This window comes from Oncorhynchus clarkii, chromosome 17, assembly GCF_045791955.1.
Source record: "Oncorhynchus clarkii lewisi isolate Uvic-CL-2024 chromosome 17, UVic_Ocla_1.0, whole genome shotgun sequence".
Classification (NCBI taxonomy): Eukaryota; Metazoa; Chordata; class Actinopteri; order Salmoniformes; family Salmonidae; genus Oncorhynchus; species Oncorhynchus clarkii.
In genome coordinates, this window is record NC_092163.1 from 82,031,612 (window position 1) to 82,050,860 (window position 19,249).

At 49.3% G+C, this 19,249-nt stretch overlaps 1 protein-coding gene across 1 annotated transcript in view; it reads left to right on the forward strand.

Annotated features, from left to right (window-relative positions):
* Positions 1–2,332: 2,332 nt before the first annotated feature.
* Positions 2,333–19,249, forward strand: part of LOC139369952 (transcription cofactor vestigial-like protein 4) — a 47,419-nt gene continuing 30,502 nt past the window's right edge. Inside the window, exon 1 of the mRNA XM_071109235.1 lies at positions 2,333–2,720. Within this exon, the coding sequence (XP_070965336.1) occupies positions 2,639–2,720 (82 nt within the window). The 5' untranslated portion in view covers positions 2,333–2,638. The remainder of the gene's footprint in view (positions 2,721–19,249) is intronic.

Sequence of the window (19,249 nt, forward strand, 5' to 3'; positions counted from 1 at the left end):
AGTACTTTGTTGAAGCACCTTTGACAGTGATTACAGCCTCCAGTCTTCTTAGGTATGACGCTACAAGCTTGGCACACCTGTATTTGGGGAGTTTCTCCCATTCTTCTCTGCAGATCCTCTCAAGCTCTGTCAGGTTGGATGGGGAGTGTCGCTGCACAGCTATTTTCAGGTCTCTCCAGGGATGTTCGATCGGGTTGAAGTCTGGTCTCTCTGGCTGGGCTACTCAAAAACATTCAGAGAGTTGTCCTGGTGCCACTCCTACTCTGTCTTGGCTGTGTGCTTAGGGTCGTTGTCCTGTTAGACTGGGGCGAAGGTTCACCATCTTAGGTCCTGATCGCTCTGGACCAGGTTTTCATCAAGGATCTCTCTGTACTTTGCTCTGTTCATCTTTCCCTCGGTCCTGACTAGTTTCCCAGTCCCTGCTACTGAGAAACATTCCATGATGCTGCCACCACCATGCTTCACCGTAGGGATGGTGCCAGGTTTCCTCCAGACGTGACGCTTGGCATTCAAGCCAAAGAGTTCAATCTTTGTTTCATCAGAGCAGAGAATCTTGGTCTGAGAGTCCTTTAGGTGTCTTTTGACAAATATCAAGCGGGCTGTCATGTGCCTTTTACTGTGGAGTGGCTTCCGTCTGGTCACTCTACCATAAAGACCTGATTGGTGGAGTGCTGCAGAGATGGTTGTCCTTCTGGAAGATTCTCCCATCTCCACAGAGGAACTCTAGAGCTCTGTCAGAGTGACCATCGGGTTCTTGGTCACCTCCCTGACCAAGGCCATCCTCCCCTGATTGCTCAGTTTGTCCGGTGGTTCGTAAATTTAAGAACAATGGAGGTTGAATGTGTTGAAGATAAATACACAACTCAGAGACGAGAGGTCAAAAGGACCAGAAGTCAATAAAGTAATAACAAAAGTGTTTTTTCTGTAATAAGGTCAATGGTTCAGAGACATGGGAGGAATATGTCTTCTGAAATTGGATACTTGTTAATTGGCCATTGGCTTGTTTTTTTTTGCAAGGAATTCTAATTGGTCAACCACAGGCTAAGGGCTGGGTTATAAAACGACACGCTGTCCCTTTGTTCTGGGGAGAGAACCACTGGAGAGAATCACTGAGGACAGGGTAGACCATCTACCTCTCTGTATGAGTTGTCCTCTTTGAATAAACCTGATTTTTCTTTGAGGTCTGTGTGTATTAAATAATAACATAAATTGCTAATAGAGGCCACTGTGTTCTTGGGGACATTCAATGTTGCAGACATTTTTGGTACCCTTCCCCAGATCTGTGCCTCGACACAATCCTGTCTCCGAGCTCTACGGACAATTCCTTCGACCTCATGGCTTGGTTTTTATTTTGGGACCTTGTATAGACAGGTGTGTGCCTTTCCAAATCATGTCCAATCAATTGAATTTACCACAGGTGGATTCCAATCAAGTTGTAGAAACATCTCAAGGATGATCAATGAAAAATAGCAGAGCCAAGGACAACATACCTCTCTAGCTGAAGGTCAGGTAAGAGAGAACAATAGGAGGGTACGGAAACACAGAAACCCCACGACGGACCAAACCAAAATATACAAAACTTATACAATCAACTGTATTTACAATATAGATATGAAAAAGTGTTTGCACACATGTTATCTATTAATCTGTATTGAAATAATAAGCATACTCAGAATTATGATTATGAAATGATTAACATCCCCTCTTGACATGGCCTATTTGGCCCCTGTGTGCAATTTGGTGCATAATCTAGGAAGTAGTGATTCTGTTCCACTAGAGGGCAGCACAGCATCACTGTACACATTAAGATATTTGGGTAATACCAGGGCATTGTTTTGCTTTTCTCTCTCTCCTATCAAAACAAGAAATACTGTTGTATTTGGAGATTTGAGTAGTGGATTTTGAAGGACACTTGTACCATACAGAATTATAGTAGCCAAACTGTCTTCATGAAAACCACAGTTCTGTAAGTCACAGTTAATATCCGTATGTTTGTAAGAAGGAACTAGGTTAAATGTATTCTGAATAGAGTTCTCGTTGTATGTTATTTTCGTCAAGACGGCACTATTTCCTGTCTCCCAAATGATGTAGTAGCCCCTCCTTGTTTTTAGTCTCTCTCCCACCCTCTCTCCTCTCCTTTCCTCTCCTTTCCTCTCTCCCCTACTCCCCCCTCCCCGGCCCTGTCTGGCTCTGCATTTGGAAGGCTGATCTTCTGTGAAAAAAATCCCTGACATTTGAGTCTCTCCCGGGATTTACCGAGCATGCCCAGTGTTCGTCGTCTCCTCGGAGGAAACGGGTGTAGATTGGAGTCGGACGGAGCCTATTTTGCTGCGTGTCAGTGCGACTTTACAGCTGGCTGTAAGGTTAGGAGCAACTGGCGCTACACCCTTTTCTTGTCCCAACAAATACTTTTTATATCTTTACAAGTATTTAAAAACTCCCTAGGATTTTTATCGGGAAGTATTTTTTTTCAACGTTTTTCTTTGATTGGAGGAGTTTATTTGCGCGTAGAAAAGTTGAGTTGAAGTCTGAGCAGTTTAGCAGCTCCGTGTGGTCGACTCCTCCACGTCAAGTCGAGCTCTGGTCGCAATCCTTTTTCTTTGCGACTCGGTTGGAAGCAAAAAAGCTGGTCTTTTAAATGCTTGTTAGGAAAATGGATCTGTTGAGCTATCAGTACCTGGACAAAATGAACAACAACATCGGAATACTTTGCTACGAAGGTAAACTATGTTTATTTACGTGATCCATTGACAAGATATGTAACGTTGCTGCTTACTTTGTCACCTATAACAGGGATTTTATACTTCTTGATGGGGAGGGGGACGGGACAAAAAAGGGTCTGCCTCCCCACATCTACACCCACATCTGCACCCATATCTACACCCACATCTATACTCACATCCATACTCACATCTATACCCACATCTATACCCACATCTACACCCACATCTATACACACATCCATATCCACATCTATACCCACATCTATACCCACATCTACACCCACATCTACACCCACATCTACACCCATACCCACACCTACACCCACACCTACACCCACACCTACACCCACATCTACACCCACATCTACACACACATCTACACCCACACCCACATCCATACCCACATCTATACACACATCTACACCCACATCTACACCCACATCTATACACACATCTACACCCACATCCACACCCACATCTACACCCACATCTATACCCACATCCACACCCATACCCACACCTATCCCCACATCCATCCCCACATCCATCCCCACATCCATACCCACACCTACACCCACATCTACACCCACATCTACACCCACATCCACACCCACATCTACACCCACATCTATACCCACACCTATCCCCACACCCATACCCACACCTATCCCCACATCTACACCCACATCCATACCCACACCTTCACCCACATCTACACACACATCTACACCCACATCTACACCCACATCCATACCCACATCCATACCCACATCCATACCCACATCCATACCCACATCCATACCCACATCCATACCCACATCCATACCCACATCTACACCCACATCCACACCCACATCTACATCCACACCTACACACACACATCCATACCCACATCTACACCCACATCTATACCCACATCCATACCCATATCCATACCCACACATGCAGTCAGAGCCGGACCTATCCTTTTGGGGGCCCTAAGTGATATTTAGTTGCCCCCCCCCCCACCAGCTTGAGAAAAACATTTAAGCATCCCCCCTTTACAGTGGAGAGAAATGTAAGTTTTAGAGTACATTTCCTGCAATTGTACACAGTTTAGCAATGGGGCATAGATAAAATGTTGTAGTTTTTAAAGCGAGTGTGCTTCAATTCAACACATTTTTGCCATTGGGGCGGAGAGAAGATATTGCAATTTTACAACTAATTTAATTTTGTCTCATGGGGGAGGAGAGATGTTTTGCAGTTTTTAATATGGTAACGACTCACAACCAAATGTCAAAATTACACAAAATGAACATGTGTTCTACTATTCTAACTCTCAAAAGTAAGTTCAGACTGAGTACCACATGGGCAGCCGGTTGCCCATCCCAGGGCCATACATTGTAGCATCTGTTTTCAAGTTTAAATATCTTGCTGCCTAAGTTCTCCTCACCTGCTATGAAAAAGTATATTCCAGTAAAACCTGTGGTGGGATGGTCTACCTGTGGTGGGATGGTCTACCTGTGGTGGGATGGTCTACCTGTGATGGGATGGTCTACCTGTGGTGGGATGGTCTACCTGTGGTGGGATGGTCTACCTGTGGTGGGATGGTCTACCTGTGGTGGGATGGTCTACCTGTGGTGGATTGGTCTACCTGTGGTGGGATGGTCTACCTGTGGTGGGATGGTCTACCTGTGGTGGGATGGTCTACCTGTGGTGGGATGGTCTACCTGTGGTGGGATGGTCTACCTGTGGTGGGATGGTCTACCTGTGGTGGGATGGTTTACCTGTGGTGGGATGGTTTACCTGTGGTGGGATGGTCTACCTGTGGTGGGATGGTCTACCTGTGGTGGGATGGTCTACCTGTGGTGGGATGGTCTACCTGTGGTGGGATGGTCTACCTGTGGTGGGATGGTCTACCTGTGGTGGGATGGTCTACCTGTGGTGGGATGGTCTACCTGTGGTGGGATGGTTTACCTGTGGTGGGATGGTTTACCTGTGGTGGGATGGTCTACCTGTGGTGGGATGGTCTACAGTTGAAGTCGGAAGTTTACATACACCTTAGCCAAATACATTTAAACTCAGTTTTTCACAATTCCTGGTATTTAATCCTAGTAAACATTACCCTGTTTTAGTTCAGTTAGGATCACCACTTCATTTTAAGAATGTGAAATGTCAGAATAATAGTGGAGAATCATTTATTTCAGCTTTTATTTCTTTCATCACATTCCCAGTGGGTCAGAAGTTTACATACACTCAATTGGTATTTGGTAGCATTGCCTTTTAAATTGTTTAACTTGTGTCAAACGTTTCGGGTAGCCTTCCACAAGCTTTCCACAATAAGTTGGGTGAATTTTGGCCCATTCCTCCTGACAGAGCTGGTGTAACTGAGTCAGGTTTGTAGACCTCCTTACTGACACACACTTTTTCAGTTCTGCCCACAAATATCGTATAGGATTGAGGTCAGGGCTTTGTGATGGCCACTCCAATACCATGACTTTGTTGTCCTTAAGCCATTTTGCTACAACGTTGGAAGTATGCTTGGGGTCATTGTCCATTTGGAAGACCCATTTGCAACCAAGCTTTAACTTCCTGACTGATGTCTTGAGATGTTGCTTCAATATATTCACATAATTTCCCTCCCTCATGATGCCATCTATTTTGTGAAGTGCACCAGTCCCTCCTGCAGCAAAGCACCCCCACAACATGATGCTGCCACCCCCGTCCTTCACGGTTGGGATGGTGTTCTTCGGCTTGCAATCCTCCCCATTTTTCCTCCAAACATAACGATGGTCATTATGGCCTAACAGTTCTATTTTTGTTTCATCAGACCAGAGGACATTTCTCCGAAAAGTACGATCTCTGTCCCCATGTGCAGTTGCAAACCGTAGTCTGGCTTTTTTTATGGTGGTTTTGAAGCAGTGGCTTCTTCCTTACTGAGCGGCCTTTCAGGTTATAACAATATAGGACTTGTTTTACTGTGGATATAGATACTTGTGTACCTGTTTCCTCCAGCATCTTCACAAGGTCCCTTGCTGTTGTTCTGGGATTGATTTGCACTTTTCGCACCAAAGTACGTTCATCTCTAGGACACAGAATGCTTCTCCTTCCTGAGCGGTATGACGGCTGCGTGGTCCCATGGTGTTTATACTTGCGTACTATTGTTTGTACAGATGAATGTCGTACCTTCAGGCGTTTTCCCTCTCTCTCTGGTCTCTTCTCCCTCTCTCTCTCTCTGGTCTCTTCTCCCTCTCTCTCTCTCTGGTCTCTTCTCCCTCTTTCTCTCTCTGGTCTCTTCTCCCTCTCTCTCTCTCCCTGGTCTCTTCTCCCTTGTCTCTTATCTCGCTGGTCTCGCTCTCTCTGATCTCTTCTGTCTCTGATCTCGCTCTCTCTGGTCTCTTCTGTCTCTTCTCTCTCTCCCCCCTCTCTCTGGTCTCGCTCTCTCTTGTCTCTCTCTCTTCTCCCTCTCTCTGGTCTCTTCTCCCTCTCTCTGGTCTCTTCTCCCTCTCTCTGGTCTCTTCTCGCTCTCTCTGGTCTCTTCTCGCTCTCTCTGGTCTCTTCTCGCTCTCTCTGGTCTCTTCTCGCTCTCTCTGGTCTCTTCTCGCTCTCTCTGGTCTCTCTCTCTGGTCGCTCTCTCACGCTCTCTCTCTCTGGTCGCTCTCTCTCTGGTCACTCTCTCACGCTCTCTCTCTGGTCGCTCTCTCACGCTCTCTCTCTGGTCGCTCTCTCACGCTCTCTCTCTGGTCGCTCTCTCTCTCTGGTCTCTTCTCCCTCTCTCTGGTCTCTTCTCCCTCTCTCTGGTCTCGCTCTCTCTGGTCTCGCTCTCTCTGGTCTCTTCTCGCTCTCTCTGGTCTCTTCTCGCTCTCTCTGGTCTCTTCTCGCTCTCTCTGGTCTCTCGCTCTCTCTGGTCTCTCGCTCTCTCTGGTCTCTCGCTCTCTCTGGTCTCTCGCTCTCTCTGGTCTCTCGCTCTCTCTGGTCTCTCGCTCTCTCTGGTCTCTCGCTCTCTCTGGTCTCTCGCTCTCTCTGGTCGCTCGCTCTCTCTGGTCGCCCTCTCTCTCTGGTCGCTCTCTCTCTCGCTCTCTCTCTCTCTAGTTGCTCTCTCTGGTCTCCTCCCTCTCTCTCTGGTCTATTATCCCTCTCTCTCTGGTCTCTCCCCTCTCTCTCTGGTCGCTCTCTGGTCGCTCTCTCTCTGGATGCTCTCTTTCTCTCTCTTTCTGGTCTCCCTCTCACTCTCTCTCTGGTCTATTCTCTCTGGTCTCTTCTCCCTCTCTCTCTGGTCTCTTCTCCCTCTCTCTCTGGTCTCTTCTCCCTCTCTCTCTGGTCTCTTCTCCCTCTCTCTCTGGTCTCTTCTCCCTCTCTCTCTGGTCTCTCTCGCTCTCACTCTGCTCTCTCACTCGCTCTCTGGTGTTTCTCTCTCTCTCTGGTCTCTCAGTCTCTTTCTGTTCTCTCTGGTCTCTCTCTCTGGTCTCTCTCTCTGGTCTCTCTCTCTGGTCTCTCTCTCTGGTCTCTCTCTCTGGTCTCTGGTCTCTCTCTCTGGTCTCTGGTCTCTCTCTCTGGTCTCTGGTCTCTCTCTCTCTCTGGTCTCTCTCTGGTCTCTCTCTCTCTCTCTCTGGTCTCTCTCTCTCTCTGGTCTCTCTCTCTCTGTGGAACGAATCCATCCTCTCATATCCTGTAGTCTAGTTTCTGTGAATTCATCCTCTCAGATCCTGTAGTCTAGTTTGTCTGTGAATCCATCCTCTCAGATCCTGTAGTCTAGTTTCTGTTAATCCATCCTCTCAGATCCTATAGTCTAGTTTGTCTGTGAATCCATCCTCTCAGATCCTGTCATCTAGTTTCTGTGAATCCACCCTCTCAGATCCTGTCGTCTAGTTTCTGTGAATCCACCCTCTCAGATCCTGTCGTCTAGTTTCTGTGAATCCACCCTCTCAGATCCTGTCGTCTAGTTTGTCTGTGAATCCACCCTCTCAGATCCTGTCGTCTAGTTTGTCTGTGAATCCACCCTCTCAGATCCTGTCGTCTAGTTCCTGTTAATCCACCCTCTCAGATCCTGTCGTCTAGTTCCTGTGAATCCACCCTCTCAGATCCTGTCGTCTAGTTCCTGTGAATCCACCCTCTCAGATCCTGTCGTCTAGTTCGTCTGTGAATCCACCCTTTCAGATCCTGTAGTCTAGTTTGTCTGTGAATCCATCCTCTCATATCCTGTAGTCTAGTTTGTCTGTGAATCCACCCTCTCAGATCCTGTAGTCTAGTTCCTGTGAATCCACCCTCTCAGATCCTGTCGTCTAGTTCCTGTGAATCCACCCTCTCAGATCCTGTCGTCTAGTTCCTGTGAATCCACCCTCTCAGATCCTGTCGTCTAGTTTCTGTTTCTAGTTTGTCTGTGAACAGCGTGCTGACTGGGCTGGCTGCCCGGACAGGAGAATGTAAATAAAATAGCTCTGGTCTAAAATAAATCATCAGACAACCAACACACTTTAAATCCCACAGCATGTCCACTTCCTGGTTTGTGTGAAAGGTCCTGGTTGGTTGAATGTGGATACTCAGCTGATCCTTCCACTGTTGGAAATCTCTTTAGTAAGCAGCATGCTGGATGGGACTTTGGTTGGTGTGTGTGTGTGGGGGGGGGGAGGGGTTGTTGTTAAGGTCCCATCAGATCCCCCATAGTCCAGCAACCTCAGCAGAGTCAATTGAGTCCAGACAGTCAGTGTGTCAGTCTGGTTGAAATGGACCTACCCCTAGCAGAGTCTATTGAGTCCAGACAGTTGGTGTGTAACAACAGCAGCATTTAGGTCAGGGCCATTTCAATCCCAAATGGCACCCTATTCCCTATATAGTGCACTACTTTTGTCCATGGCCCATTGGGGATAGGGTGTCATTTGGGACTCTTGCTATGTAAAGCCCTGTGAGCTACTGGGAATTCATCTATATACATCGTTTATAATAGTAGTTCTGCTCCTTACTGTTAGGAGGGTTAACTCTGTTCTGTTAGGAGGGCTAACTCTGTTCTGTTAGGAGGGTTAACTCTGTTCTGTTAGGAGGGTTAACTCTGTTCTGTTAGGAGGGTTAACTCTGTTCTGTTAGGAGGGTTAACTCTGACACTCTGTTCTGTTAGGAGGGTTAACTCTGCCATTCTGGTCCGTTAGGAGGGTTAACTCTGTTCTGTTAGGAGGGTTGACTCTGTTCTGTTAGGAGGGTTGACTCTGTTCTGTTAGGAGGGTTAACTCTGTACTGTTAGGAGGGTTAACTCTGCCGTTCTGTTAGGAGTGTTAACTCTGCCAGTCTGGTCTGTTAGGAGGGTTAACTCTGCCAGTCTGGTCTGTTATTTCAGTGCCTTTATAGCTTCTCTAGGATGTTTCTGTCATGTAGGTTGTTAAAAACCCCGTGAGCTACTGGACAACATCTCTATAAATCTCCTAGTAGCTCTGCTCGGCTCCTTACCAGTATATCTGTTGGCACAAACATGCTGGACTGCGTTGGATGGCAGTTTATTCTCGTCGTTTTCACTTTTATAGGATGTTGTTTTTGCCCTGTAGTTTATTCTTAAAACAGTGACATAATGGTACTTTAAATGTTGTGTTCACGTTTGGCTTCAGAGAATGTAATGTTGTTGTTCTTCTCTAAAAAAATAACGAACACGTTTATTTCACCTTTTATTTAACCAGGTAGGCTAGTTGAGAACACCTTTATTTAACCAGGTAGGCTAGTTGAGAACACCTTTATTTAACCAGGTAGACCAGTTGAGAACACCTTTATTTAACCAGGTATTTATATATATAACCCTAACCCTTTATTTAACCAGGTAGGCCAGTTGAGAACAAGTTCTCATTTACAACTGCGACCTGGCCAAGAGAAAGCAAAGCAGTGCGACACAAACAACAGAGTTACACATGGAGTAAACAATAAACAAGCCAATAACACAATAGATAAATCTATATACAGTGTGTACAAATGTAGAAGATTACGGAGGTAAAGGCAATAAATAGGCCATAGAGGTGAAATTCTTGGACTCCTGTTGTGATGATAGAAAAAGGTTTGTGTTTATTTCTAAATGTGTATTGAACAGACAGGAAGAGGGGGGGGGGGGACAGGGTTAACTACACTACTAACACTACACACTTATGAAGGAGTGGCTGAGATAATTGAGGCTGGATGTTCCAATCCCAAATGGCACCCTTTTCTCCCGTGGGGGCCCCTGGTTAACAGTAGTGCACTATGTAGGGAATATGGTGCCTTAAGAGATGGAGGCTGTGATTTCCTCTTATTGCAGACAATCAAGTGACTAGATGCATTTTTTTCACTGCTGTTATCAATTATCAGTTGATCATCTCTCACCACCTCTGACTGTTCTCACCATCTCTGACTGTTCTCTCTGGTCGTTCTCACCATCTCTGACTGTTCTCACCATCTATGACTGTTCTCTCTGGTCGTTCTCACCATTTCTGACTGTTCTCACCATCTCTGGTCGTTCTCTTCATCTCTGACTGTTCTCACCATCTCTGACTGTTCTCACCATCTCTGACTGTTCTCTCTGGTCGTTCTCACCATCTCTGACTGTTCTCTCTGGTCGTTCTCACCATCTGACTGTTCTCACCATCTCTGACTGTTCTCTCTGGTCGTTCTCACCATCTCTGACTGTTCTCTCTGGTCGTTCTCACCATCTCTGACTGTTCTCTCTGGTCGTTCTCACCATCTCTGACTGTTCTCACCATCTCTGACTGTTCTCACCATCTCTGACTGTTCTCTCTGGTCGTTCTCACCATCTCTGACTGTTCTCACCATCTCTGACTGTTCTCTCTGGTCACTCTCACCATCTGACTGTTCTCACCGTCTCTGACTGTTCTCTCTGGTCGTTCTCACCATCTCTGACTGTTCTCTCCGGTCGTTCTCACCATCTCTGACTGTTCTCTCTGGTCGTTCTCACCATTTCTGACTGTTCTCACCATCTCTGACTGTTCTCTCTGGTCGTTCTCACCATCTCTGACTGTTCTCACCATCTCTGACTGTTCTCTCTGGTCATTCTCACCATCTCTGACTGTTCTCTCTGGTCGTTCTCACCATTTCTGACTGTTCTCACCATCTCTGACTGTTCTCTCTGGTCGTTCTCACCATCTCTGACTGTTCTCACCATCTCTGACTGTTCTCTCTGGTCATTCTCACCATCTCTGACTGTTCTCTCTGGTCGTTCTCACCATCTCTGACTGTTATCACCTATGCTGGCTTATAGATGATACAGCTGAGTCTTTCCCTCTCCTCCTCTCTTTCTCTCTCTCTCCCTCTCCCCCTCTCTCTCTCCTCCTCTCTTTCCATCCTCTCTCCTCCTCTCTCTTTCCATCCTCTTTCTCTCTCTCTCCTCCTCTCTCTCCTTTCCATCTCTTCTCTCTCTTTCCATCCTCTCTTTCTTTCTCTCTCCTCCTCTCTCTCCTCTCTTTCCATCTTTCCTCCTCTCTCCCTCCTCTCTTTCCTCCTCTCTCTCCATCTTTCCTCCTCTCTCCCTCCTCTCTTTCCTCCTCTCTCTCCATCTTTCCTCCTCTCTCTTCATCTTTCCTCCTCTCTCTCCATCTTTCCTCCTCTCTCCCTCCTCTCTTACCATCCTCTATCTCTCCTCCTCTCTATCCTTTCTTTCTTATTCTCTCTCCTCTTTCCTGTTCTCTGCTATTTATTTCTCCTTTAAGGAGACTATAAAGACTGTTTCCTGTTTGTACCTCAGCAGAGGAAGAGAACACTTCTGAAATCATTTCTGTCAGAAATTACTTGTCCTTTTCAGCTGACTGATTGACTGCAACAGAGCAGACTCACTCACTCCACTCTGATAAGCCAGTAGTGATAATAGCTGGGCCAATCGATGTTTGAACTGCAGGTCTAGCTGAGTGATTGACACACACACACACACACACCACACCACACCACACCACACACATACACTTGGGTTAGTCGATGTCAATCTTTCTCCTATCGAAATATGTACCCATAAAACATTTTGCCATAGAGTGCTTTAGTCCCTCGAATAGCACAAAATTCAACTTGGCGGGACGATTCATGGCAGAACCTGAATAAAACCACGGAGAGCCTTCAGTCATGCTCATAGTTTATGGAACGGAGAGCGAGCAGGGAATTTAAAAACGGCTAGATGTAATATTCTCAGCAATTTCCTGTTCTAATTCTAATAGTTTGCCTAATTTCAGTTTGTGACAAAACAAGCAAGTCTAGTGTAGAGAATCATTGTACCATCTAAACCTCTGTGGAATATATTTTCCATAATAAATACTGTCTACTGTCCTGCTGTCTACTGTCCTGTTGTCTACTGTCCTGCTGTCTACTGTCCTGCCGTGTGCTGTCTACTGTCCTGCTGTCTACTGTCCTGCTGTCTACTGTCCTGCCGTGTGCTGTCTACTGTCCTGCTGTCTACTGTCCTGCTGTCTACTGTCCTGCTGTCCTGCTGTCTACTGTCCTGCTGTCTACTGTCCTGCTGTCTAGCTGTCTACTGTCCTGCTGTCTACTGTCCTGCTGTCTACTGTCCTGCCGTGTGCTGTCTACTGTCCTGCCGTGTGCTGTCTACTGTCCTGCCGTGTGCTGTCTACTGTCCTGCTGTCTACTGTCCTGCTGTCTACTGTCCTGCCGTGTGCTGTCTACTGTCCTGCCGTGTGCTGTCTACTGTCCTGCTGTCTACTGTCCTGCTGTCTACTGTCCTGCCGTGTGCTGTCTACTGTCCTGCTGTCTACTGTCCTGCCGTGTGCTGTCTACTGTCCTGCTGTCTACTGTCCTGCTGTCTACTGTCCTGCTGTCTACTGTCCTGCCGTGTGCTGTCTACTGTCCTGCTGTCTACTGTCCTGCTGTCTACTGTCCTGCCGTGTGCTGTCTACTGTCCTGCTGTCTACTGTCCTGCTGTCTACTGTCCTGCCGTGTGCTGTCTACTGTCCTGCCGTGTGCTGTCTACTGTCCTGCTGTCTACTGTCCTGTCTACTGTCCTGCTGTCTACTGTCCTGCTGTCTACTGTCCTGTCTACTGTCCTGCCGTGTGCTGTCTACTGTCCTGCTGTCTACTGTCCTGCCGTGTGCTGTCTACTGTCCTGCTGTCTACTGTCCTGCTGTCTACTGTCCTGCCGTGTGCTGTCTACTGTCCTGCTGTCTACTGTCCTGCTGTCTACTGTCCTGCTGTCTACTGTCCTGCCGTGTGCTGTCTACTGTCCTGCTGTCTACTGTCCTGCTGTCTACTGTCCTGCTGTCTACTGTCCTGCCGTGTGCTGTCTACTGTCCTGCTGTCTACTGTCCTGCCGTGTGCTGTCTACTGTCCTGCTGTCTACTGTCCTGCTGTCTACTGTCCTGCCGTGTGCTGTCTACTGTCCTGCTGTCTACTGTCCTGCTGTCTACTGTCCTGCTGTCTACTGTCCTGCCGTGTGCTGTCTACTGTCCTGCTGTCTACTGTGCTGTCTGCCGTGTGCTGTCTACTGTCCTGCTGTCTACTGTCCTGCTGTCTACTGTCCTGCTGTCTACTGTCCTGCCGTGTGCTGTCTACTGTCCTGCTGTCTACTGTCCTGCTGTCTACTGTCCTGCTGTCTACTGTCCTGCCGTGTGCTGTCTACTGTCCTACCGTGTGCTGCCCTGCCGTGTGCTGTCTACTGTCCTACCGTGTGCTGCCCTGCCGTGTGCTGTCTACTGTCCTGCTGTCTACTGTCCTGCCGTGTGCTGTCTACTGTCCTGCTGTCTACTGTCCTGCTGTCTACTGTCCTGCCGTGTGCTGTCTACTGTCCTACCGTGTGCTGCCCTGCCGTGTGCTGTCTACTGTCCTACCGTGTGCTGCCCTGCCGTGTGCTGTCTACTGTCCTGCTGTCTACTGTCCTGCCGTGTGCTGTCTACTGTCCTGCTGTCTACTGTCCTGCTGTCTACTGTCCTGCTGTCTACTGTCCTGCCGTGTGCTGTCTACTGTCCTGCTGTCTACTGTCCTGCTGTCTACTGTCCTGCCGTGTGCTGTCTACTGTCCTGTCTACTGTCCTGCCGTGTGCTGTCTACTGTCCTGTCTACTGTCCTGCCGTGACCTGTCTACTGTCCTGCCGTTTGCTGTCTACTGTCCTGTCTACTGTCCTGCTGTCTACTGTCCTCCTGTCTACTGTCCTGCCGTGTGCTGTCTACTGTCCTGCTGTCTACTGTCCTGCTGTCTACTGTCCTGCCGTGTGCTGTCTACTGTCCTGCTGTCTACTGTCCTGCCGTGTGCTGTCTACTGTCCTGCTGTCTACTGTCCTGCCGTGTGCTGTCTACTGTCCTGCTGTCTACTGTCCTGCTGTCTACTGTCCTGCCGTGTCCTGTCTACTGTCCTGCTGTCTACTGTCCTGCCGTGTCCTGTCTACTGTCCTGCCGTGTGCTGTCTACTATCCTGTCTACTGTCCTGCTGTCTACTGTCCTGCTGTCTACTGTCCTGTCTACTGTCCTGTCTACTGTCCTGTCTACTGTCCTGCTGTCTACTGTCCTGTCTACTGTCCTGCTGTCTACTGTCCTGCCGTGTGCTGTCTACTGTCCTGCTGTCTACTGTCCTGCTGTCTACTGTCCTGCTGTCTACTGTCCTGCCGTGTGCTGTCTACTGTCCTGCTGTCTACTGTCCTGCTGTCTACTGTCCTGCCGTGTGCTGTCTACTGTCCTGCTGTCCTGCTGTCTACTGTCCTGCTGTGTGCTGTCTACTGTCCTGCTGTGTGCTGTCTACTGTCCTGCTGTGTGCTGTCTACTGTCCTGCCGTGTGCTGTCTACTGTCCTGCCGTGTGCTGTCTAATGCCCTGCTGTGTGCTGTCTACTGTCCTGCTGTCTACTGTCCTGCCGTGTGCTGTCTACTGTCCTGCTGTCTACTGTCCTGCCGTGTGCTGTCTACTGTCCTGCTGTCTACTGTCTTGTCTACTGTCCTGCTGTCTACTGTCCTGCCGTGTGCTGTCTACTGTCCTGTCGTGTGCTGTCTACTGTCCTGCTGTCTACTGTCCTGCTGTCTACTGTCCTGCTGTCTACTGTCCTGTCGTGTGCTGTCTACTCTCCTACCGTGTGCTGTCTACTCTCCTACCGTGTGCTGTCTACTGTCCTGCTGTCTACTGTCCTGCTGTCTACTGTCCTGTCGTGTGCTGTCTACTCTCCTACCGTGTGCTGTCTACTGTCCTGCCGTGTGCTGTCTACTGTCCTGCTGTCTAATGTCCTGCTGTCTACTGTCCTGCCGTGTGCTGTCTACTGTCCTGCTGTCTACTGTCCTGCTGTCTACTGTCCTACTGTGTGCTGTCTACTGTCCTGCTGTGTGCTGTCTACTGTCCTGCCGTGTGCTGTCTACTGTCCTGCCGTGTTCTGTCTACTGTCCTGCTGTCTACTGTCCTGCTGTCTACTCTCCTACCGTGTGCTGTCTACTGTCCTGCTGTCTGCTGTCCTGCCGTGTGCTGTCTACTGTCCTGCTGTCTACTGTCCTGCTGTCTACTGTCTACTGTCCTGCCGTGTGCTGTCTACTGTCCTGCTGTGTGCTGTCTACTGTCCTGCCGTGTGCTGTCTACTGTCCTGCCGTGTGCTGTCTACTGTCCTGCTGTCTACTGTCCTGCTGTCTACTGTCCTGCCGTGTGCTGTCTACTGTCCTGCCGTGTGCTGTCTACTGTCCTGCCGTGTGCTGTCTACTGTCCTGCCGTGTGCTGTCTACTGTCCTGCTGTCTACTGTCCTGCCGTGTGCTGTCTACTGTCCTGCTGTCTACTGTCCTGCTGTCTACTGTCTTGTCTACTGTCCTGCTGTCTACTGTCCTGCCGTGTGCTGTCTACTGTCCTGTCGTGTGCTGTCTACTGTCCTGCTGTCTACTGTCCTGCTGTCTACTGTCCTGTCGTGTGCTGTCTACTCTCCTACCGTGTGCTGTCTACTCTCCTACCGTGTGCTGTCTACTGTCCTGCCGTGTGCTGTCTACTGTCCTGCTGTCTACTGTCCTGCTGTCTACTGTCCTGTCGTGTGCTGTCTACTCTCCTACCGTGTGCTGTCTACTGTCCTGCCGTGTGCTGTCTACTGTCCTGCTGTCTACTGTCCTGCTGTCTACTGTCCTGTCGTGTGCTGTCTACTCTCCTACCGTGTGCTGTCTACTGTCCTGCCGTGTGCTGTCTACTGTCCTGCTGTCTACTGTCCTGCTGTCTACTGTCCTGCTGTCTACTCTCCTACCGTGTGCTGTCTACTGTCCTGCTGTCTACTGTCCTGCCGTGTGCTGTCTACTGTCCTGCTGTCTACTCTCCTACCGTGTGCTGTCTACTGTCCTGCTGTCTACTGTCCTGCCGTGTGCTGTTTACTGTCCTGCTGTCTACTGTCCTGCTGTCTACTGTCCTGCTGTCTACTGTCCTGCCGTGTGCTGTCTACTGTCCTGCTGTCTACTGTCCTGCTTTCTACTGTCCTGCTGTCTACTGTCCTGCTTTCTACTGTCCTGCCGTGTGCTGTCTACTGTCCTGCTGTCTACTGTCCTGCTGTCTACTGTCCTGCTGTGTGCTGTCTACTGTCTACTGTCCTGCCGTGTGCTGTCTACTGTCCTGCTGTCTACTGTCCTGCTGTCTACTGTCCTGCCGTGTGCTGTCTACTGTCCTGCCGTGTGCTGTCTACTGTCCTGTCTACTGTCCTGCTGTCTACTGTCCTGTCTACTGTCCTGCTGTCTACTGTCCTGCCGTGTGCTGTCTACTGTCCTGCCGTGTGCTGTCTACTGTCCTGCCGTGTGCTGTCTACTGTCCTGCTGTCTACTGTCCTGCTGTCTACTGTCCTGCTGTCTACTGTCCTGCCGTGTGCTGTCTACTGTCCTGCTGTCTACTGTCCTGCTGTCTACTGTCCTGCTGTCTACTGTCCTGCCGTGTGCTGTCTACTGTCCTGCTGTCTACTGTCCTGCCGTGTGCTGTCTACTGTCCTGCTGTCTACTGTCCTGTCTACTGTCCTGCTGTCTACTGTCCTGCCGTGTGCTGTCTACTGTCCTGCTGTCTACTGTCCTGCTGTCTACTGCCCTGCTGTCTACTGTCCTGTCGTGTGTTGTCTACTCTCCTACCGTGTGCTGTCTACTCTCCTGCCGTGTGCTGTCTACTGTCCTGCCGTGTGCTGTCTACTGCCCTGCTGTCTACTGTCCTGCTGTCTACTGTCCTGCTGTCTACTGTCCTGCCGTGTGCTGTCTACTGTCCTGCTGTCTACTCTCCTACCGTGTGCTGTCTACTGTCCTGCTGTCTACTGTCCTGCCGTGTGCTGTTTACTGTCCTGCTGTCTACTGTCCTGCTGTCTACTGTCCTGCTGTCTACTGTCCTGCCGTGTGCTGTCTACTGTCCTGCTGTCTACTGTCCTGCTTTCTACTGTCCTGCTGTCTACTGTCCTGCTTTCTACTGTCCTGCCGTGTGCTGTCTACTGTCCTGCTGTCTACTGTCCTGCTGTCTACTGTCCTGCTGTGTGCTGTCTACTGTCTACTGTCCTGCCGTGTGCTGTCTACTGTCCTGCTGTCTACTGTCCTGCTGTCCTGCCGTGTGCTGTCTACTGTCCTGCCGTGTGCTGTCTACTGTCCTGTCTACTGTCCTGCTGTCTACTGTCCTGTCTACTGTCCTGCTGTCTACTGTCCTGCCGTGTGCTGTCTACTGTCCTGCCGTGTGCTGTCTACTGTCCTGCCGTGTGCTGTCTACTGTCCTGCTGTCTACTGTCCTGCTGTCTACTGTCCTGCTGTCTACTGTCCTGCCGTGTGCTGTCTACTGTCCTGCTGTCTACTGTCCTGCTGTCTACTGTCCTGCTGTCTACTGTCCTGCCGTGTGCTGTCTACTGTCCTGCTGTCTACTGTCCTGCCGTGTGCTGTCTACTGTCCTGCTGTCTACTGTCCTGTCTACTGTCCTGCTGTCTACTGTCCTGCCGTGTGCTGTCTACTGTCCTGCTGTCTACTGTCCTGCTGTCTACTGCCCTGCTGTCTACTGTCCTGTCGTGTGTTGTCTACTCTCCTACCGTGTGCTGTCTACTCTCCTGCCGTGTGCTGTCTACTGTCCTGCCGTGTGCTGTCTACTGCCCTGCTGTCTACTGTCCTGCTGTCTACTGTCCTGCTGTCTACTGTCCTGCCGTGTGCTGTCTACTGTCCTGCTGTGCACTGTCCGACTCCCCTTTCCTGCGCGGCTCCAGTCAAGTTCAAATAGGCTAAACCATCGTCTGTCACATCACGTCGTCATCATGGTCTGTCGACGATAGTGACATCATTATTTCGCCTAACACACACACACACACACACACAGCTAGTAAGATCTGTTCTGAAGGTCTATAAAAGCATTTCCCCAAACTCAGTCCTCGGGACCACAAGACGTGTGAGGTTAGCTTGATGTCCTAGCATTACACAGCTGAATCAAATTAATCAACCAATCATCAAGCATTGATCGTTTGAATCAGCTGTGTAGCGTTAGACCAGCATTTTGGTGTTTACCCTATGTCTCATCAGGCCTCGTCTCATCAGGCCTCGTCTCATCAGGCCTCGTCTCATCAGGCCCCGTCTCATCAGGCCCCGTCTCATCAGGCCTCGTCTCATCCGGCCTCGTCTCATCCGGCCTCGTCTCATCATGCCTCGTCTCAGGAGCCTCCCCAGAAAGGATGACATCAGCCCGGGGCCCGTAACATCTCAGATTGCTGGTCCAGGATCATGGTGTCCCCCCCCCCGTCCATGTAAAGACAAAACTGATCCTAAATCAGCACTGGCCCTAGTCTGGCCAGTGTCAGGGCAACTGGGTCCTGCCTCCATCTCGGTCCCCTCCGCCACGTTGACAGGATAGAAATAAACAATCCATTTATGCTCAGGGGGGCACATGTGTCTGTCTCTCTCTGTCCCGGTCCAGATTAAGGCCTGCAAGGCAGCAGGCAGCTCAGTTATTTTGGGTGTGCAGCTCTGAAGAAGCCTGGAACACATGTCCTGCCTATTCCAGCCGGGCTGTCTTGTCGTCCCTGACATTTTCAACCCCTCCCTCTCCGAGTCTGTAATACCAACATGCTTCAAGCAGACCACCATAGTCCCTTTGCTCAAGAACACAAAGGCAACCTGCCTAAATTACTACAGACCCGTAGCACTCGCGTCTGTAGCCATGAAGTGCTTTGAAAGGCTGGTCATGGCTCACATCAACACCATCATCCCGGAAACCCTAGACCCACTCCAATTTGCATACCTCCCCAACAGATCCACAGATGATGCAATCTCTATTGCAATCCACACTGCCCTTTCCCACCTGGACATAAGAAACACCTACATGAGAATGCTATTTATTGACTACAGCTCAGTGTTAAACACCATCAAGGCACTGATAAGTGTTATTGTAGAAAATATTTTATTGACAAAATATTTGCATTTTGTCCTTCCACTTTTTAGTATTTTGTGTAAATAAATTACAAATCCAATTTTCTCTCTTGCTTACCTCCCCCGTCCCCCCCGCCTGCAACAAATCCAATGCAGGTCAATGGTACCTAATAGTAGCCATATACTTACCACTACAGTACCGTGGTCCAGACTGTTTACTACAGTACCGTGGTCCAGACTGTTGTTTACTACAGTACCGTGGTCCAGACTGTTGTTTACTACAGTACCG